The sequence below is a fragment of the Megalobrama amblycephala genome, linkage group LG17, assembly GCF_018812025.1.
Source record: "Megalobrama amblycephala isolate DHTTF-2021 linkage group LG17, ASM1881202v1, whole genome shotgun sequence".
NCBI lineage: Eukaryota > Metazoa > Chordata > Actinopteri > Cypriniformes > Xenocyprididae > Megalobrama > Megalobrama amblycephala.
In genome coordinates this window covers 40,722,189-40,745,723 of record NC_063060.1, presented here as the reverse complement: position 1 = coordinate 40,745,723, position 23,535 = coordinate 40,722,189, and the positions used below count along the sequence as shown (strand labels likewise).

General features: G+C 36.0%; 1 protein-coding gene across 1 annotated transcript; it reads right to left on the bottom strand.

Annotated features, from left to right (window-relative positions):
• Positions 1-1,604: 1,604 nt before the first annotated feature.
• Positions 1,605-16,032, bottom strand: samd7 (sterile alpha motif domain containing 7). Its single transcript, XM_048164860.1, is given in 12 exon segments — positions 1,605-2,374; positions 3,786-3,896; positions 3,982-4,103; positions 5,648-6,197; positions 6,199-6,337; positions 6,443-6,521; positions 6,602-6,726; positions 8,585-8,708; positions 8,822-8,938; positions 10,657-10,776; positions 11,055-11,138; positions 15,077-16,032. Coding segments are annotated over 9 exon segments (1,590 nt in total). The 5' UTR covers positions 8,925-8,938; positions 10,657-10,776; positions 11,055-11,138; positions 15,077-16,032; the 3' UTR covers positions 1,605-2,137.
• Between the last annotated feature and the right edge of the window lie 7,503 nt (positions 16,033-23,535).

Genomic DNA, 23,535 nt, shown 5'->3' with positions numbered 1-23,535 from the left:
TGTTTTTAGCTTTTTAGCTTTTCAGTTACCAAATGTTAACTTTTTTCCTCTTTAATGCTGTTCAAATGAATGTATAAAGAAAACTGTTTGCTGAAAATATCCACAACTTAAAGGGTTAGTTCACCCAAAAATGAAAATAATGTCATTAATTACTCTCCCTCATGTCATTCCACACCCTGTAAGACCTTCGTTCATCTTCGGAACACAAATTAAGATATTTTTGATGAAATTCAATGGCTCAGTAAGGGCTTTATTGACAGCAATGCCACTGTAAATCTCAAGATCCATTAACGTACTAAAAACATATTTAAATCAGTTCATGTGACTGCAGTGGTTCAATATTAATATTATAAAGCGACGAGAATACTTTGTGTGCGCCAAAAAAACAACAATATCATGTAATGGCCGATAACACACTGCTTCGGAGCTTTACGAATCAGTGATTTGGATCTCCTATCCAGGGTTGCCAGGTTTTCACAACAAAACCTGCCCAATTGCTACTCAAAACTAGTCTAAAACTAGCCTAAAGGCATTTCAGAGGGGTCCCACGCTAAGAATCACATTCCGGGAGGTAAAATTTGCGTTTTTGGCAGGGCTCCCATGGTAAAATTTGCATTCCAGGAACTAAATATCATGTTATTTTGGGTCGATTCAACCCGCGGACGTGAAAAACAACCCGTGGCAACAGTGTAAAAGTGTCCCAATTCTATCTGAAAACCGCAGACTTGGCAACACTGCTCCTATCAAGTGATCAAGTGACTTTGGCGCTCCGAACCACTGATTCGATTCGTAAAGCTCTGAAGCTTCCTGACGCAGTGTTTTGAAATCGGCCCATATAGATATTGTTGAAAAGTTGTTATTTTATTTTTTTGGCGCACAAAAAGTATTCTTGTCGCTTTATAATATTAAGGTTGAACCACTGAACTCACATGAACTGATTTACATATGTTTTTAGTAGCTTTATGGATCTTGAAATTTACAATGTCATTGCTCCCTATGCAGGCCTCACTGAGCCATAGGATTTTATCAAAAATATCTTAATTTGTGTTCTGAAGATTAACGAAGGTCTGACTTAAAAACCTTAAAATAACTGTTAACAAATAAAATAAAATTGTTTAAGCTAGCTGCCGAGGCAACATTTCTCATTTTCATTAACTTGATGATGATTAAAACTAAAATAAAAATGTATAAAAACTATATAGACATATTTTTAAAAAAATAATAATAAAATGACAAATCAAACACAAACAACATCACTAAAACTTTGACCAAAATTTAAAAGAAAATGGAAAATATAAAAATAAACTATTTTATTAACTATAACTATTTTAAAATATTCTCAATAATACTAAAATAACACCAAAATTTGAACCCACACCGCAGAGGATAAGACAGTAAATAACTCAACCATTTTCTTTAGTTTTTGCAAATATTGTTGTGTTGACTGCATTAATAAATCTTTCAATAATTCAGCTATGTTAAACTGGGCTTATTAAGAATAAAATGATTAAACAATATATATATATTGTTATTATAGGAAATATTGAAGAAAAAGCAAACAACATTTGGTACAAACTAGTAAGTAACAGCTTAATTTAGGCTACATTGGATTTGATGTTTGATGTTACAAAAATCACAAGGGATTTAGATTCAGACATATCATAATAATGTATTTTCACTGTTTGAAAAAAAAGAAGAATACTATTGATTTTGTGCATTTTTTTGTGGAAAATGCTGTATTTAAATATTTTTTTTAAACATACCAATTGAACAAACAAAGACCAAAGTGATAATTATTTTTATTTACTTCATAGCAAACAACACATGACAATAGAGAATAATTCAAGTTTGAAGTAAAAACCAAAGATCAATTTTACAATACAAAAGTATAAGGACAAAATTATTTCTAATTGATTTGCTAACTTATTACAAAATATACATAATATACGTAGAAAAGCAGTCCACTAACTCTGTTGGAAACCACATTTTGAACCTATTGCATTACACAGATCATAATATATTTGTGATGAATATTTAAAAATATATGATCAGATTCAGTATATTCACTATAGAAATGTCAGTTAGTGTCAAAACAGTAAAGGGCTTTGAGGTCCAATAGTCCAGTAGTTGAGCTCTCTCAGGTGGTCTCACTCATCTGGGTCGGTGAGGGGTTGTCAGCTTCACTTACAGGCTCTGTAGATTTAAGGGCCTCTGTGTCTCTGGGGCTGCTGAGCAGCTCCACGCTGTTGCAGTTGAGGGGGGAGCTGATGTCTGATGATCTGTCCCCGCTCTTCTCAGGTGGAGGCTGCAGGCCGGAGACAGGCAGGTGCAAGTTCATCATGTTGTAGAACATGTTACCCAGCCGTCGGGACAACTAAAAGAGAGTAGAATAACCTTATGAGTAAGCGTTAGATCTAATTCTACAATAATCTTTAAACTTTTGAAGAACAAGGACCCATTGGAGGATAAAGTCACCATGAAATCAAAATTGACAATTCTTATTTTTATGGAATATTTCAGTGTTTATAGAGAGGTGCAGGTATGATGTCAGAACTCGCTGCTGGTTCCTTTGAACTTAAATGTCTGACAGATGATATAGCTGTTTTTGGAGTAACTTTTATATAAGATTGAATATATAAGATTTTCATTTAATGAACTGCCAAATGATACCATTTTTCTTTCCACAGATTCACATTGGCTGCATGTCCTAAAACACTAAATGTTTTTGAATATTTTATATGATTGTAAAAGACTGACTTGGCATTGAATAAAACATATATATAAAATTTTAGAGTGATATATATAAGATTTTAGAGTGCAGTTTTATTATTTAAAATTAAAAACCTTCAATATCAGGTTGACTGACCCAGCACTATGTCAAAACACAACCAAATGGGTTAAAGTATAAAACCCAACAATAACCCAGCATGTGTTCTGTCCAATATTTACCCAGTGCTGGGTTGCCAAATAACCCAGAAAAGGTTGTTTTTGTGAGTAATGTGAGTAATAAATTACATTATTTTCATTTTTGGTGTGAACTAACCCTTTAATCAAAATAACTACTCCTCTCTTGCAGCATCTTCTCTTCTCTTCACTCACATGAGATTGACCAATAGCAAACCACAACAATCCAACGATCCAATCAATTCCTGATGAACAAAATCAAGTCCCGCCCTACATTTTTTCTTGTTTGAGTAGCCATTTTACCCACATATACATCACAGCAGGGAAGAAAAGACTATTGAAACTTCTGATGCTGACTTTAAAATATTCAGTCATTTATGTGTAGCCTATATTTCACTTTAATTTTCTTAATACTGTCAGATCTGGTTCTGTGTTTGGTGCTCTGTGGGACATTTATGTTGAAGTTTTCTGTGCCTAGTTTCTGTGTTCTGTCCTGTGTCCTGTTTCCTGTGGCCAGATTGTAGTTTTGTAGTTTTTTCCTTTTTCATTAGTCTGCTCCAGCTGTGTCAGTTTACCTTGTTTAGCTCATTAACCCCTCTGTATAAATAGCCCTTTTATTCTCTGGTTCTCTGTTGGTCGTTGTTTGATGTCATGCAGGTGTCTGTGGTTCCCGTGGTTTATTTGTTTTTTCTCAGTGTTATTTTGTTCCTGATTTATGCTTGAATTGTTTATTTCCATTAAATTCTCCCTGCATTTGGATCTTCACCTCTGCCTGCCGTCTTTAATTCCTCCGTTCCGTGACAAATACTTTATTATAAACTTAATTTTAATGATTAACCTGCTTATATGTAGAGAATTTTGTCCTTTTAAAACGTAAATACCTGTGATCGTATCTTGAGCGCCGGCCCAAGCTTTAGCCCCAGTGTATCCAGGAGGTGCTCCTCTGTTAGAAGAGGCAACGTCTCTCCATCGATCATGTGGTCTTTGAATGTCTGCAGCGGATGACACACAAAAGAATGAGACTAAAAAACAGCTTTAAAATTATAACTGCATTTTGTCATTTTACATTTCTATTACCTGTGCATATTCAGCGCAGCTTGGTATTTCACTGATAAAGTTGAAGACGTCATCAACTGTCCACTTGCGAATATCTTGTAATGAAGACATCTCTTCTCCATTAAGAAACATATTAGGATGTCCTAGTTGAAAACAAAACAGATAATGTTGACTATAATGCGTCGTCTTAATATTTCTGAAGAGAAATGTTTATTGGCTCACAAAACATACCTAACAAACATCTAAACACCAGTGTTGTTATTGTAATGGACAGATTTACTAACAGCTTGCGCCAGCGCAAACCCTCTTTTGGCGTTAAAAAAACAGGATAGGATTTAATAAAGACACAGTGAAAAATTAACGGTGAAATGGCGTGGTTGTTTTTGCGGCTGAGCTTATTGCATATGCATTTGTAGGAGTTTCCCTTTCAGACACAAACATGTTACCATTTAAATTAATCATGCAAGGTCATTTACTAAGGTTTGTGCTAGTCAATTTACTGGTACTTGCAACTCGATCTCACGGCAATTCGTACATATTTTACGAGGTGGTTAATTCATACAAATTCGTATGACTTCACTCGTATGAATTCATATGTTTTTTTTGCTAAATAGTACGTATTTTACGAGATGCCAAATTTGTATGAATGACCTACCCGTAACTTTGCCCCTAAACCTACCCGTCATTAGGGTTTCGACAAATCGTATGAATTCGTACGAGAGAGGTTGTACGAATTTCGTACAAATTAGCCACCTCGTAAAATACGTACGAATTAGTCGTGAGATAACATTGGTATTTGCATTATTATTTACTCCCCAAAAAAGACGCTAATTTGCTGCTCTTGGTAGATTGCGTTGGTCATTATGGAAATTATCCGGCTGTGTCTGTGTTCTTTAATTTGCACGTCGTCAGGAGATCACGCGCAGAATTTCCCACTCCTATCTGCACTTTTTTGGCATTGCATCACGCTAATTCGCTCTGTTTAGTAAATCTGGCCCTAAAACTATTAAAAAATATTTAATTAAATTAAAGCAAAAAATAAAAATATAAATATTAGATGAAAAAAATCTAAATGTATTTTAAAATAACAGAAATATGTTTTATTGGCAACTAACTGAAATAGTTGAAGCACTAAAATTACTAAAACTAAAGAAATATTAATAACAAAAGCATGTCAAAATTACTAAAACTTCAATTAAAAAATTCTAAAATGAAAATGAAAATATAAAAATATATGCTCATTTAAAATACGAAGAAATCGCACTTTATTTTGCAGTCCTGTTCCCCATGTACATACTATGTACTTATTATAGTAATGCAATAACTAGTACTAACCCCAAAGCTACCCTTAAACCTAACCTTACCCCCATGTAGTTACCTTATATTACCCAGGGTTACACCCAGGTGTCATTGTTACAGTGTAGGGTTAGGGTAGGATTAGGGTTTGGTTGAGGGTTAGTAACATGTAATTATGCATAATTTACTGTTATTACTATGGTAAGTACATGTAACATATGTAACAAGGACTCTAAAATAAAGTGTTACCTTACACAGTACTTTCTTAGGTACACTTTAAGTACATATAAGTGCGTGTACTGTAAAATAAAGTGCAACCATTATATAATACTAAAATAACACTGCTAAACGCAACCACTACTTTTAAAAAAAGGGGAACTAACAAACACACCGAGTGGTAGAAGTCCATTTCCTGGCACGGGGAGCATGTAGGGCATCCCTGTGAGTGGGCCAGCGGCAGACGGGTACAGAAACTTTTCTTGGAAAGCCGAGCAAGGGTTGGAAATGTCTTTGTCGCTGGTGCTAGCATTGCAGTTGGTGACTTCTGCACAACCCTCCTGTCCACTAATACACGCCTTGCGAATCCCTGGCTCTCCTTCCTTAAAACTTTTCCTACTGCTGGCTGAAGACAGCTCTGTGTCTACTTTGGTTTGATGTGGTTTGATGCTGGTGGCTTCGTTGCTCATTTCACCTTTCCCTTCAGCTTCCTTCTCCTCTCCCGAGGCACCTCCTGGACTTTGCTCGATGTTCTTCTCTTCTGATTGGCCTTTGGGGAGAGTGATGTTGCTGTCTGAGCTCTTATGATTGGTGGTCCTCCTGCCTGTCCTGCGTCCGCGCTCCCTTTGCAGTGTGCTGATCGGTGGGTAAGGGCTTGACATGAGGAGACTGTTCGCATGCAGGTCTTCAAGAGTGGTGCGGTGGACGAATACATCATGACCATCCTGGGAGTCGCTGGCGGCCCCTGAAGGCCATTGGATTGGGTTGGATGCCCTGGTACATCATGGGATTCTCCATACCAATAAGACCCTTTTGGTGGGCGTTCTCCAACTCTTTTTGGTGCAGGATGGCATTCATCTCCATCCTCATTAAAAAAACAAACTTATTAATTACATTTATTAACAGCTTTGTATTGTATTCATCATATTTAATATTGTTTTACATGGCAGGCAAATGCACTGAAATTCACCTGGCTATGTTCTGTTTGTGAATTAACTCTTGTCGTCTGGCAACCGTCTCCATTGTTTCGGTCGGAAGGAAGCCGTAACCTGGAAATTAAAAAATTTACAAAATTAGATTGCTCATTGAGCTTCCTCTAATATTAACCTGTATATAATTCCATTCCAACCTGAGCCAGGGAATCCCCTGCCTGGAATAACATTGGAGTTTGGGGGCATAGGAGGGCCGAGGTGGGCACCCATATGGATTTGTCTAGCATCAGCTGATACCATCTCAGTGGGCGGCACAAGTTCTCTGCAGATAAAGAGGATTCATTCATCATTAAAGTCTAGCTTACATCTTGCTTGACTTAATTCTGTTATCTGATATATTTCTATTTTCTACATTGTGTTGTAATTCTATTACTATGTTAAATTTTATACATTCCCATGTTCTGTTTACATTCATTATTATTGTAATATTATGTGCTTTGAGACATAAGGAAGTTTAATGCCATCACTTATGTGATGCTTTGCCTGAAAGATGCAGACCGGAAATGCAAGCTTCGTGCGAAAAGTTTTGCATTTTCGCTGCATTCCAAAGTTCAAGTTTGGTGAACTCTGACCTCACATGAAGATGTGCGACCAGTAGAAGATTGATTCATTATGGCATGACCTCTTTAATGAATTAAAAGAATGATATTTTTACAGTAAAGTCGATTAGGTTGTATATTTTTACAGTTAGGTTATAGTTTTTAATGTATTACTATATGTTATATGTTGAATTCATGTTTATAAAAAAAGACGCTGTAGACCGTGACTCATATCACAACCGTTGCAGCATCCAATGAAATTTCGCAAGTTCAAAGTCTAATGTAACCGCGGCTTAAGACAAGTCATTTCACTCTGAAATGCCTCTCAGGCATGCAAGTGCAGCTCCTCTCTCTTTGAATGGGGAAACATCAAATTCTCCAAAGCTGTTCGCCAAGCTTTCAATTAAATATCATATTTGAAATCACCAATGAAGTCTGACAACAACTGTCTTATAAATGTTGTTACTAAACGCTTGAATCATGACAAAAACAGCATTTTTCAGGCTTGATTAAAATAATACGCATGCGCAGTCCTAAGTACGTGTCTCTTTAGGAAGCAGCCGTGTGACTGTTTCTATAGGAACGGGAGCTTCTAACGGCATCTGTAGTGACACGATTGGCTCTTATTAATGCATCGACGTCACTTTCCCGCCGAAAGCGCGCTCCCTCAGCTGGACTGAGTGGCAAAAGAAGCTGCTGCGTGACTGGATTTAATAGAGGAAACTGCGAAAACGCGAGTAAAACTGACGAATTACACTAAAGGTTGGAATTGAATGTGTTCCTTACAACTTGTCAAATAAACCTAATCCATGGATATTGCATACAGCCAGGAATCGTGTTTCCTGACATTTATATGTGCCTGATTTCGATAGCGGGGAGCTCACATAAAGCAAATCTGCATGTAAATATTTTATATAACTACAATATAGGTAGGTTTAAATCCGCGTAATCACTTATTCAATTTTATATCGTCATATTGTCCAGCCTTAAAACATATATAGTTTTATAGTATAGTTTTTGTCAGTGTTGTTTATTTAAAAACACCCAATTTTGTAGAATATAAGATGGAAAATATTTAATTGATGAGTTGTCAACATAATATATAACAATACAATATATACGGTATGATTTTACCTCAAAATCCAACAATTTGACACAAAATGATTACTGCAAATCCATGTTTATCTGCTGAAGTCAAGTTGTTTCTGTGAATTACAGTGATCCATTTGCTTCTTTTTTTCTGTAGCTGTCGGCGGTCTTTAAATATATACCTCAGGGTTTGTGTCAAAGCTATTTGTACAGTCAATCACAAAGCTCTTTCCCGTTTTGGATGTGTTTTGTGTGTTTTTCGGGACATTCACGCTGAAAACCAATTCTGCCGCTCAGTCTTTTGCCACTCAGTGGACGTGACCGCAGTCGTAACGGTCGACGGTGACGTCACGTGCATACCCTCTATTCCGCCATGTTGCACGTTGCACTTTCTCCCATTCATAATAATCGGAGTGCACCGTCTTTCTAAAGTCTTTGGTATTATGAGATTCTCTTTTACTGTCTTGCTGGAGTTCTAACATTCTAACATACCTCTCCATGAAGCGGGGATCAAACTGTGTGGGAACACCCTGCAGTCTCTGCTGCCCCTGAGCCAAGATCTGTGGAGCCATGGCCATCTGGTTCCTCATCATGAGCTCCTGCCTTTGCCGCAACTCTGTTTCACATGCAAGGTAACAGATGAAGGTGTCAGTAATAGTATTAGCTCTTTCTGATCAGCTCTATTTAAAATGTTTCATGGACAGTGACACTTCCGTGATGAACTCTCACCTCCAGCAGACATGCCATTGACCAGTCGGTACCAGTGTTTCTCATCTAGGGCGCCTTGCTCTCCCAGCGCTGTTATCTTCCTTAGCTGTTCACGTGGGGTCATGACACTGCCTCTTCCTTGAGTGTGACAAACATACACACTCTGTAAATAGTGCATATTAAAAAAAACACACATACACACACACTGCATTGTAGGGACAAAATAATAATAATAAAAAAAGACAACGGAAGTCAGTAGGAAATTAAACCTTTTGGTTATTAGCGTTCTTCAAAATATATTCATTTGTGTTCAACAAAAGAAAGAAATGCATTCATGTTTGGATCGAAATGAGGGTGAGTAAATGATGACAGAATTTTCATTTTTGGATGGCCTATCCCTTTAAGTAACTTGCAACACACAGTCATGTGCTGTGTCCGAAATCACCCCCTATACCCTCATTCACTATCCCCTACATTACTTCACTAATATAGTGAAGGAGTGAATGAAACGAGTGAGTGAATTCAGACACTGAGTGCGCCGGAAGGGCTGCCATTTTCACATAGTTTGTGCTTGCTGTATAATAATAATTTGTAGCAAACGGGCAGCTCCAGTAGTAATGAATATTTATGTTCAACTCTGCCATGGAAACTAGCATGTACAAACCTTAATTAAATGATTTAATGATCAATTTAAAAAGGAATTTATACTATGTTGGACCATCTCCTGGCGAGACGCGAGAACTCATTCAGCGTGCGACTCTCACCGTGCATTATGGGTATTCTCAATCCGTTGAGCGTGCATCGGCTGTACACTCGTTATTGCGGTGCATTGTGGGATTGAATGAGTGCACTCAACATCGTCCACTATGGTTTCTGACACCACTACAAATGGCTGTTCCCTCAAATAGTGCCCTATTTAAGGGTATAGGGGGCGATTTCGGACACAGCCCTGGTGTTTCATTTCTAAATGATTCAGTGATTTTGAACAAAACAGTTGAATGAATGATTCAATGACTTAGGGGTCGTTATTAGAACGAGTTTTTGCATTCTATTGCGCTGCTTTCCATTCTTTTCTATGTAAACGTGTTAGGCGGAAGGACGTGCGTCTGGCATATAGCGTTTTCAGAAACGTGGCACTCAAATTAAAAGTTAAACTTTTATAAAACAGTCTCAAGAGCTTGCGTTTAATTTATTCCACTGACCTGCGTCTTGCGTTCTTAACCACAAAAACTTGTTCTGTTTGATTGGCCACTTATAAAAACTCTTGTTGAATGAATCGTTTTGAATGAATCACTCATAAAGACGGTCACTTGTTGTCGCCACCTACTGGCTCAACTATGTAAGATGCAGAAAGAGTCTGCAAAACCATATGTCACAGCAGTCAGAGGACAACAGCGCAGTCTTACACTGGTGTTGGGGTGGAGCTTACAGCGTCAATAAGGGTAGGTTTAGTGGTTGGGTGGGGTTTGCATTTGTTAAGTTTGAGCAAAGAGCATAGAAGCCAAGAGGCGAAACTCTGATGCTTTTTTGGCTTCTAGGTGGCGCTTCGGTAGCATGGCCGCCATTTTGGAGTGAAAATGCCTGACTGGACAACAAAATCCATTATTTATTGTTCAACATTTCCAATTTTTTCTGATGAAGATCTTTTTTTTGATGAAATCTGAGTTTTACGATCTCTTTACTTTTTGAAGCATCAAATATCAGTTGCGTTGCTGCCAATGGAGGGTCAGAAAGCTCTCAGATTTCATCAAAAATATCTTTATTTGTGTTCCAAAGATGAACGAAAGTCTTATGTGTTTGGAATGACATGAGGGTGAGTAAATGATGACAGAATTTTCATTTTTAGGTGAACTCACCCTTTAAAGTCTGATGCTGTTGTCCTGGCGCTGTTGTCCTCAAACTGCTGTGACTTGTGGTTCTGTGGTTCTGCAGTTAGATATATCTCCAAAAATCCCCACCATTAATGCACAGACGGTCTGGAACATATGTAAAATGATGCACTTGGCATGACATAGCCTATTCACAGTCACAGACAAATTGAATAGTATTCACACAATACACACAACCGATCCCATCAGCTCCTGAGGGCTCATAAAGCAATACTATCCTTTACTATCTAATAGGGCTACTAAAGATTATCTTTCTAGACAGGCCAGTGAACGATATTTAAGATGCAACCATGATAAAAACATTCCAAGAATTCAAACGTCAATGTTCTAAAGAATATATCATGTGATATAATAAAGTAGCCTACCTGTTCACTTGTTCTGTGCTTTATCTTCACTCACTCAGACCAGGTGTAAGATATTTTAGTGACGTCGCTGCTTTCAGTCTGATACTGAGAAATCAGATAGAGGGAAAATGTAACAAGCAGGCTGTAACAGGTTTGTCAACACCTTTGTTCCTCAGTAGTTTGAGATTTCCAGTTAAAATGTTTAGCTTGAAGTTTAGTAGTATAACCAGTATTTTCACCAGTATTTTCCTTATTCCTGTGTAGTCTAAGCAAACTATCATTACGAGTTGCGTAAAGTTTGCCGTCATCTAATGGCGTATTAATATAACTTTCATTCAATCCTTTTTATGCACTAATGGACCCTTTCTCATACATATTATTTACATAAAATAATATTTATTGAACAACAATATTTAAATTAATAACAATAGCTATTATAAAAGACAATAGGAAATAAACACAATTGAACAATTCAGTCAAACATAACGTACAAAAGCAGTGCTCTACAGGACATAAGTTACATATAGCCTTAATATTAAATTATTAAATTTAACATAGCCCAATTCAATTTGCTCAGGAACAATTAATAGATTAATAAGACCAAAGATTGCCTGTTTTATGTACCCAAAATGAATTATATTTCATGTATAACCACTATAAGACACAGCGTCAAATCCCCGAAGCACTGGCCGAGATGAAGCTGTTCTCGGCGGGTATACGAGCACTGAACGGCTGCTGACGGTCTGGAGCTCGCATCTCCGAAAACGTCTAAACAAACTGTAAAATAGGCGCTATGATTAAATATGAGTCACATATTTCAAGACTACTTTTTGATTTCTTTTCAGATTACTTTTATCTCATTACTTTTTACATTACTTTTAACCTAACTCGTTTATCACATTGATTTGAGTAGGATAATCTTGTACCATATTGATATAAAAATACAAAGAGATTTTTTTTTTTTTTAAATTTTTATTATTTATTATATATTATTTTGTTATTAACAACATGAAGTGCATTAAATATTACATCATGCCAGGGTTTCCCAGACTGGGGTTCATGAGTTTAATGAAAAGCTATTAAGTAATTAGATCATATAATAATTTTAAAATTAAAACAATCAAAATAAAACATTTTCTTAAAAAAAATCATGTGACCACTAACCGACATCAGAGAACCGTGAACTTCATTTTATTATTATTTATTATTATTATTGGCTTAATTTTATTATTGACTTAATTTATTAACTCAAAATCTAAGTGCTTACTTTAATAAATATATTATTACAATATATATAATATATATTCTTTTATAGAAAGTAAAATTTAAAAAAAAAATGTTTGTCTTAACTTTTTTGCTTTTATGCATGTACTTGTTGTAGTGCTTTGGGTTTAAGAAAAGTGCATTATAAATAAAATGTATTATTATTAGTAGTATTAAATATAACAAACAAGTAGAATCAATGAATTATAAATAATTTACTGAATAACATGTAAATATGTAATCAATAGAAAAGTAGTATTTTAAAATGTAATATGATCTAAATACAAGTACTTAATTTTTGGAATCTGATTATGTAATCTACAAGTAATTACTACCCAGCACTGATTATATTATATATTATAATATAATATATTATATTATATTATATTATATATTATTAATTATATATTATATGATTGTCATGTAATCAAAACATCAGTGAAGTGTCCATTTCTCAACCTTTACTGGAATAATAACACGGTCTAGATAATTCATTCACAGATCTTTATTCCTGGATAATTCTCCTGTACTCTCTATGGGACTGCCTCTGTGCGTATTACCCGTTATGAGGAGCCGTTCTAATCTGAGTCCAGTAATCCTCCTGTTAGTCCAGCAGTCTGCCTGCTACATCTGCTGACCTGCATGCATGCGGTCCTGCTGTCAGCCAACCCCCAAACTACCTTCAGGGCCCCTATTCCCCCCTCAGATCCTATTAGCTAAGTCCTGACTATACAGCATTTTAAAGGGATGTGTTGGAGGTAATCCCAGAGTTTAGAGTTTTACCCTCAGCAAACCTTGCCTGTAAGCATACCGGACAATACACCCTAAGTGCTAAGCCTATTAGCCTCCATTAGCCCCAGAGATGTCCTAAAAACACCTTGGAGATAAATCTGTGATACAATCGGTTTATGTGGTAAATGTGGTGCAGGCAGACACACCGTCAACAGTGTTAAAACTCTGCCTGATACACACAAGAGTCCGTTTAATATAGAATGAAGGAATGATATTTATTATCTATAAGCGTATTTCTATGTAGAAAATTTTAAAATCATTTTTCATATGAGAAGTTTTATCAAAATGTACTTTATTTTCAAACATTATCCCAAAATATTAATTTTTATAATTTGAAAATACATAGACAGGTGCTTGTTGATAAACATGCCGGTATCATTTGTGATTTTTGGTTCATATAATGTGGTTCATGTGATTTTTGGTTCATGTTCTTCATATAAATATGACCCCCTTTTGGAATAGAATAGATATATTATTCCATCACTTGTCACATATGTGACAAGTGATTCCATATCCAAGTCACAGACTTGAACTGGATGGATTTGTTTGTGACTAATCTCATTAAAGGAATAAATTAAGGGAAAACTGCTGACGACTTAAATCAAGCCCAGCATTTGGGTAGGTCATAGTAGAGAAGATAATAATCATCTGGTCAAATGTACTTCCTTTGTACACAATAATTCCAATGGTATCCAAGTCTAAGTAAGTGACAAGGATATAAACACTGCCAATTACTTTGATCTTCTTTGGTATATAACAAACAGTTAAATGTGATATTAACATTTAAAGATGACGGTTAAAATTAATTGCATTTTCTAGTCAAGTCGAGTCACCCTTATGTAGCGCTTTACAGATTGTTTCAAAGCAGCTTTACAGTGATAAACAGGAAAATGATTCAGTGAAAGACAACAGTGTCATTTTTCAGCTGAAATCAGTTCAGTGTTGAAGTTCGTCACTTATGGAGTTTGATTGACAGGCGATCTAACCAATCATAATGGCGAATCTGCCATTTTGTCTGACAAAGCAGTCAAGGGAGTTAGTAGATTATGCTGCCTTCATGTGCTCTCGGAATTAGCATAAATACGAGTTTCCTGGGTAAAAATTGCACATGAACGCCCTCCAATTTCATAATCACAACGTCAGAAGTGGGAATTATCAAATTTCCGATTTTAGCATTAATATCGGTGGACTTGAACTTGAAAAATGGTGTGTAGGCTACTGACGTCTTTCTGCGATTGAAACAACATACCTTCTGATGTTCATTCATGCTTATTTGATGCTATAAATGAACTAGTACGAAGAGATGATCAGTTCACGAGTCGCTTGAACTGAGGCGCTACAGCGATGTGCCACGACACATTAAGAGCCACAAAACGGTATTTATTGTTTAAATTTCTTTAAAAATGACCAGATTTTAAATTTAAGACATTAAAAGTAACCTGCTCTGTCTTGTCTGTCAACAGCTTTGCAGAAAACAGTGATGTCATCCTATACAAATCCTATATAAATTGAATAAAAAAATTTAAACCAACGGTTGGGTTTGTCCATATTTGACTCAAACATGGGTTGAAACATCCCAGTATTTTGCATGTACAGCATTGCAATGAATTTATAGTGAAATGAATGTGTTTAAAATATTGTCTAAATCATTAACCTTGCATTACAGGTTAAAAAAAAAGATAACACTTCAGGGTGTAATTCTCACTATTAACTAGTTGTTTATTAGCATGCATATTACTAGAATATTGGCTGTTTATTACTACTTGTAATGCACATATTAATGCCTTATTCTGCATGATCATAATCTGCAACCCTTAATCCTACCCAATACATAAACTTAACTACCACCTTTTGATAAGCTGTAATTTATTGAGGCAAAAGTCATAGTTAAAAGTGAGAATTGGACCCTAATCTAAAATGTGACCAAAAATATACAGCATAAACAAGTAAAACATCAAATAGTTGAAAGAAAGTGATATTAGACTCACCTCTGAATGTCTGCCAGAGAAATGTGAAACTGTCCAGGCTCTCAGTCAGGAAGTAAATATCAATACATTCATTCCAAACAAGAAAAATGATTCCAAAATGAGCTGAAGCTGCAACAAGAAAGACTCTCAAGCCTCCGGTCCTGCCGCAGATGCCTTGGCCAACAAGTGCCAGCTCCTAGTCTTAACTAAAAAAGACCTTTAATTACAGATTGATGTTATCTCTATTAGCTTGGCTTTATCTGCCTGCTTAAGCCCCCCCTTACCTGACATCACTATGATCTCTCGTCCAACTGCATGCGGGACACTCTGCTGAAATGTAATTAAGAGCACTGCCTAAGCGCAGTGACTAAACCTCTTTCAACATTTACCTCAGTAATCCCCTGTTAGCACTTTAAGACACAGGGTAAGACACCTAAACGCTCAGCTTCCTTTTCCATGAAAAAGACAGTGTCAACCGAAGTCAAGCAGGATGCGTGTGTGCCTTTCAAGTGCGACTCATAGAAATCATTCTCAGAGTGTTAATCAGAGACTATATCAGGTCGCATTAATTGGGCGCCTGCCCTCCTGACTATGTTGTGGATGATCATGTGCTCAGACTTGTTAATCTGACAGTTTGCGCTCACCACCCGCTTACAGCATCGTCTGCAGTTCTCAGACTTATATTTTTTAACACTGAGAGGATCAGGGAGAATTAGTACAGGGATAGGTGTGCGCACAATTGGACGGCATATGAGCGTTTTGCAGGAAAACAGATTCTTGGGAGATGCAGAGATTGGCGGCAAGTGCTCACCTCCCGTGGGGATAAGCTGACAGAGGGTTAATAAAGCTGTTTTGCTGATTATTACAGAAATGGCCACACACAACACCTCCTGTGCAATGGAGGAAATGAGTAAACAAATGCTGGTGAAGCTGCAGGAATGTCAAGCACTTATTGATGACATTACTATAGTATTTCATCAAATAGCTTTGAACTTGAGGCCTTGAAAATGACAATAGACAATGTAGCCGTTCAAAAGTTTGGGGTCAGAAATTGATACATTTATTCAGCAAGGATGATTGATCAAAAGTGACATTTATAATGTTACGAAGATTCCTGAAAAAAATAATGGCAGTTTTCCACAAAGTTTTCAGCATTTATAATAAGAAGAAATGTATCTTAAGCAGCAAATCTTCATATTATTTCTGAAGGATCATGTGACACTGAAGACTGGAGTAATGATATTTTAAAATAGAAATCCGTTATTTTAAATTGCAATTATATTTCTGAATATTGCATTTTTTATATATATAATAAATGCATCCTTGGTGCACATAATAGACATCTTTTAAAAACATTAACCCTTGTTCGTCCATTTTTGTCTTTTTGATCATTTCGTCTGTGTTAATGCCAACTGCATACATTTTGACACAGGTGTGTATTTTTATTGGAATTTTATCTTTTATCTTCATCTTCGTGCATATTCAATGTCGTGACGATGCAAGCTGCCTCTAAAAATATACTCTGTAGAGCAGTTTGTCCGTTTAGGGCTACTGTAGAAAAATGTGCAACATACTTAACATGTAAGGGAAGCCGCGGTGTATGTAGATAGAAATGGCTCATTCTAAGGTAATAAAAACATAACGGTTCTTTATACACCACTGAAAACATAGTTATGCATATTATATTGCATTTCTGTCAATAGATCTTCCTAAATTTTACACACTGTACCTTTAAGGACAAAAATGTCCCCATTGAAACTGTGATTTTTAATTTCAGGGCCATTTAGCCGTAAAATTATGCATCTTTGTTAACAGGCTTTCATTCTATTGGCAAGGCTTCAAAATTAAAATTTGCACTTTTTTTTTTTTTTTTTACCAAATGGTGCCATTTTCTCAGGTTTGGCCTATAAAGCAAATACTTGCTTTATTCCTGTTTTCTGCTTATGCATATTATAGAGCCAAGTGGATAAATTATGCAGCTATAATTGTGTGGGTGTGTTGGTATGGATGACAGAGTGTGGTTTGTATGTGTGTAATAAAAAATTGTGTATGTATGTAATATTTGAGAGAGAAAAACTCTACTGCGAATCACAAATCCAACCACTGTGTGTACCAGTGGAGTTTTGCTGGCATCTAATGGGGAAAATCTTACTGAAAGCTCATTTTTTGAGATATCAACCTCAAATTTGGAACACAACTTATTTAGATGTATGGCTTTGATTTTCTAGCAGTTTTAGAGTTTATGTTTCATAAAATATATATTTTATATAAAGTATTGTTAATAAATCATTTTCATAAACCTCTATAACCTTTATTCTTATTTCACTTTTTAAACTTTTACTTCAACAATAATCTGCCAATCTTAAAATTTTTACGACAGTTTTTGGACATTTTTGTCCTCTACGGACCTATGTGTAACTTGTTCTAATAGACGCACAAGGGTTAAAACATCTTCCCGACCCCATGCTTTTGAACAGAAGTCTATGAAAAACATTGACCATTATCTGTGCAATATTATTTATAAAATAGTTTTTTTTTGACAGTCTGAATTCAATTTTCACACAGGTTTGAATATATACACACCTAATTTTACATATAGATCTATTAGTAGAATTTTTAATGTGGTCCCCCTTTTTGAATCTCCTCAAAACTCAGATGATTTGTAGTGTGGACTGTTATGAATCATAATTTGGTGCACTTAAATAACAAACATAATGTAGTTCAGACAACAGCCGTTCTTGTTGGTTTTACCAGGTGAGTATTTGCTGAGATGCACGATTAGACAAAAACGTTGCACGTTATCAGCCAAAAAGAGAGAATCACGAATAAAGTGCTTAGACTTTGAGAGAATAGCGTATTAAGACATGTAAACCACTAATTTAAGAATCTATGTGGAGTAAGCTTTTTAAGAGGGATTTCTGCCGGCCTGTTTGTGCACTGTATTATAGAGTCACAGTGAGGCAAAGGGATAATGTGGGGTTTAACCCCAAAACCACTCGGTAAAGACTGTTTGTGAAGTCTGAATTATGCCAAAGGATAAGGGAACTCCCCATAGAAATCAAACAGACAGAGGATCAATAAACATAAAGTCAGTGTTACCACAGTGATCACTAATACATGGCAAATACAGAAGACCTATGACCTCTGCCCCCTACAGGGCATACACAGACCTGCAGTATGAACTTAGACAGCTTTTTGACAGATGGATATCCTGGTTCATTTTCATATTATTTTCATAATTTTTTCCACAGTAAAAGTAGTAACTACTTAAAAAAATCATTGCAGCCACTGGAAATCAAGACATCACAAAAATATGTTTTGGAGAAAACACAAATCTTTTATTTGATTCAGTTATTTTAATTAAACTAAAGGGCATTATTATGGAAGCTTGTTAAAAAAAGATAATTGCGAGTTTATATTTCACAATTCTCTCTTTTTTCTCTCACAATTGCGAGTTTACATCTCGCAATTCTGATTCTTTTTCTCACAATTCTGACTTTTTCCTTGCAATTCTGACTTTTTCCCTCGCAATTCTAACATTTTTCCACGCAATTCTGACTTTTTTCCTTGCAAATCTGAATTGTTCCTCCACAATCCTGGCTTTTTCCTCACAATTCTAACATTTTTCCTCGCAACTCTAACATTTTTCCTCGCAATCCTGACTTTTTTCCTCATAATTCTAACATTTTTCCTCGCAATCCTGACTTTTTTCTCGCAATTCTGACTTTTTTCCTCATAATCCTGACTTTTTTCCTCGCAATTCTAACATTTTTCCTTGCAATCCTGACTTTTTTCCTCACAATTCTAACATTTTTTCCTTGCAATCCTGACTTTTTTCCTCACAATTCTGAGTTTTTTCCTCACAATCCTGACTTTTTTCCTCGCAATTCTAACATTTTTCCTTGCAATCCTGACTTTTTTCCTCACAATTCTAACATTTTTTCCTCACAATCCTGACTTTTTTCCTCACAATTCTAACTTTTTTTCCTCACAATCCTGACTTTTTTCCTCGCAATTCTAACATTTTTCCTCGCAATCCTGACTTTTTTCCTCACAATTCTAACATTTTTCCTTGCAATCCTGACTTTTTTCCTCGCAACTCTAACATTTTTCCTCGCAATCCTGACTTTTTTCCTCACAATTCTAACATTTTTCCCTCGCAATCCTGACTTTTTTCCTCACAATTCTAACATTTTTTCCTTGCAATCCTGGCAATCCTGACTTTTTTCCTCACAATTCTGACTTTTTTCCTCACAATCCTGACTTTTTTTCCTCGCAATTCTAACATTTTTCCTCGTAATCCTGACTTTTTTCCTCGCAATTCTAACATTTTTCCTCGCAATCCTGACTTTTTTCCTCGCAATCCTGACTTTTTTCCTCGCAATTCTAACATTTTTCCTCGCAATCCTGACTTTTTTCCTCGCAATTCTAACATTTTCCCTCGCAATCCTGACTTTTTTCCTCACAATTCTAACATTTTTCCTCGCAATCCTGACTTTTTTCCTCGCAACTCTAACATTTTTCCTCGCAATCCTGACTTTTTTCCTCACAATTCTAACATTTTTCCCTCGCAATCCTGACTTTTTTCCTCGCAACTCTAACATTTTTCCTCGCAATCCTGACTTTTTTCCTCATAATTCTAACATTTTTCCCTCGCAATCCTGACTTTTTTCCTCACAATTCTAACATTTTTCCCTCGCAATCCTGACTTTTTTCCTCACAATTCTAAAATTTTTTCCTTGCAATCCTGGCAATCCTGACTTTTTTCCTCACAATTCTGACTTTTTTCCTCACAATCCTGACTTTTTTCCTCGCAATTCTTAAATTTTTCCTTGCAATCCTGACTTTTTTCCTCGCAATTCTAACATTTTTCCTCGCAATCCTGACTTTTTTCCTCACAATTCTAACATTTTTCCTCGCAATCCTGACTTTTTTTCTTGCAATTCTGACTTTTTTCCTCACAATCCTGACTTTTTTTCCTCACAATCCTGATGTTTTTTCCTCACAATCCTGACTTTTTTTCTCACAATTCTGACTTTTTTTTCAGAATTGTGAGATAAAAAAGTCACAATTACCTTTTTTATTCAGTGGTGGAAAAACAAGCTTTCATATATTTTGACTGGATTTTGGACAGTGTATTATTTTGTAAGGCTATCTATGATGGAAATAAAACAAATGATGACTTTTATAATATATGCAATGAAGCAAATATAAAATGTTATAATTTCTTACAGATAATTTATTATAAATATATTTCAGTGCATTTAAATTTCAAAGAAATAGCATCAAATGTTTGGTGACCAACACGCATTGAGCTATTTTGACTACCAAACTTGACTGACACAAGAAACAGAACGGTAGCGCTTTTTCTCTCAGTTTCACCTGAACAGATATAAACATCAAAAAGAGCAGCAGCTTTAGTCAAAATCATCTGTCACATGATCACATGAATTATTAAACTGTCTTATGCAACAGCAATGGAGAACGAGGACATTCAAACCTCAGCTTACCTGTTCTGACCATGTGCCTGAGGTGAGATCTTGGTGCCAGAGAAGGATATATAATCCATGATGTCTAATTTTTTTTTAATGAATTATGACAGTAAACCCTGTCCCTGGACTGTAATTACATGATCACTTTCTGGGAAGTTTGGGGCTCTTCACATCTGTTCACACAGGGGGCTTGTGTCACGCAAAGGTCATTCAAACAAACCTTGATCCTTCTGTTCTCTAATAAGGGGAATTACACACAATGTAGTTTTCAAGAAGAATTGATTATATGAATTTGATCACATCCAACTGACATTAAAGAAGGAATAAATAAATGACATCTAGTTCTCAATGAGGGTCACTGTCAAAATTATGCAAATGTACATTACATAAAAAGTTATTTTTGCATGTTGTGTAACATAAAAACCTGTTTTGGCATGCATCCAAAAAGTTTTCTCGTTTCATGTCCTCTTTTGAGTCCATCTAAATATTACAAAGAGGAATTTGTAAGATAATTGACATTTATATCAAGGGTTATAATGTGGAAATATAGAAAAGATAGTCTGTGTTCATTTCATTTAAAATAAGAACAATTCCTAAATTGATTTGTAAGCAAATGATTTGATTGAACAGTTGAAACACCTCAAATAATACTATAATAAATTATTAATTAATTCATTAATTAATTATAATTCTCCACACATTTGGGTCCTTTTCAACTAGGGAAAATTTAAACATATGGATCTCAAATCTGAAGATATCGAACAAAATTTATTTTAGGGGTAAAATTTTCATTGAATTGTTCAGTGATTTACTGATGAACTGTGGGTTATATTAGTTGTATATAAACACAGAACAGGAATAAAGTGAAGAGTTGAAATAATATTAATTTTGTATCTTTTAAGAAATTTTAACACTTGGAATTAGTTGTTTAGGCAACTTTGGAGCATTAGAGATGAGTTTTTCAACTGTACGACAGCACTGTTTTTACTACCTGACATGGGTACATTTGAAACAAAAGTAGCCTACTTCTTGTCTATATGGAAAATATGAACTATTGGTATTATTGATAATATTTTCTTTAGTAGACAAATAATAGAAATATAACACTAGTTTTAGTGTGGTGATGTAAGAAGCAAAAAGTGTTCCCTCCGTCTCAGCATCAGCCTTGTGTATTTCCACTAGATGTCACTCTATTCACGACATTGACGGATTAGTTGACAAACTGCTGGAATTTAGCAGATGATGTCACGAGTTCCATTTACAAAGAGTCTTTATGGTCATGTTGGAAACTTTCTCTCTGTGTAAAAATGAAAGGATTACGCCACAAACATCTGGTTTGACTTGCAATGTTAACATAAGTTAAAACAGTATAATGTTGGCTGAAGGTTAAAGGGTTAGTTCACCCAATTACTCACCCTCATGTCGTTCCACACCCGTAAGACCGTCATTCATCTTCAGAACACAAATTAAGATTTTTTTGATGAAATCCGAGGGGTTTATGACCCGTCCATAGACGGCAATATAATCAACACTTTCAAGGTCCAGAAAGGCACTAAAGACATTGTTAAAAAAAGTCAACATGACTGCAGTGGTTCAACCTTAATGTTATGAAGAGATGAGAATACTTTTTGTGCGCAAAAACAAAACAAAAATAATATCATCTTCTGTGTCATTCTTGTACGTTGTTTATTCCAGGTTCTAGGTCAGAACGTTGCCTCATAATTGGCCGGCTCCTGCGTCAGCATCACATGTGTCGCATGTGTCGTGCTGATCACGTGATCAGCTTTGGCCAATACTGAGCCGGCATTAAGACATAAACAAGGAAGCCTTCACTGTGCTTACTGCAGCACCTGCGTAAGGACAAAGACTATAGTTGCGTCCCAAACGACGCACTATACACTATGCACTTATACGCTATGTACTCATCCATGTAGTGCGTGAATTGTATAAGGTTATTTTGTCATTTAACAACGGAGTCCGATACCCCCTCCCCCTCCTCTACGTAATTAAAGCTGCGACAGTTGAGTGCATGAAGTGTCCAACATTCCAAACTTCGTTTTTTCCGTTAATTTAGTGCACCATCCGGGTATTTAAAGTGCACTTTTTCTTTTTGGAATTTTCAGTGTGAACGCACTACTTGCACTATTTATACTTAAAAACGTCATAGGCTGCGTCCGAAAACCTAGGTAGATGTCTTGCTGCCTCGCTGTCTTATAAGAGAATGACTTGTACGGCAGCGTTTGTACATGAAGGCACCTCACGAAACTTATTTCGGACAGACTTCTGAGGCAGCGTAACAGTTTAATGATCTACAGCAATATAGCATGAGCTTTGGTGAGAACTAAACAAATATTTATTTACTACAGTAGTAATTTCTCGATAGAAATGATATCAAAATTGAAATATGTTGGTCAAAATCGTACATTTATACACAAACTGAGCAGCAAATGCAACTTTCGGACGCCATCTTTATTTTTCTAGCTCAACTGTCACAGAATGGAAAGCACAGGATTGTGGGATATCAAATTGTGGGCAGCTAAGGATACATCTATGCTTCCTTTAAAAATCGATCAGATGAAGGTATCTCAGGAAACAGGAAGTGAAGCTAACATTGGATTCGGACGTGCCTTGATGCCTTCCTACCTTGAAATGTGTCCTCAGAAGGCAGCATTTTACAGTTTTCAGACGCAGCCATAGAATAGTGCACAAGTACGCGAATTGGAACGCACCTTATAGAATAACACAAGACGTGTCTCGTATTGTTTTGAATGGGAGAAAGTGTAACGCGCAATATGGCGGAACAAGTCCCGCCTTCTAAATAAGAGACAATCGCCGACTGGTAAAGTCATCGCGTCACTGCAGCGGCCGTTAGAAGCACCGGTTTCTATAGAAACAGTCAGACGCGCGCCTCCGAAATGAGGCACAAGAGACGCGCATTTAGGTTTGCGCATGCGCATCAGCTTGATCCAGCATAAAAATACAGTTTTT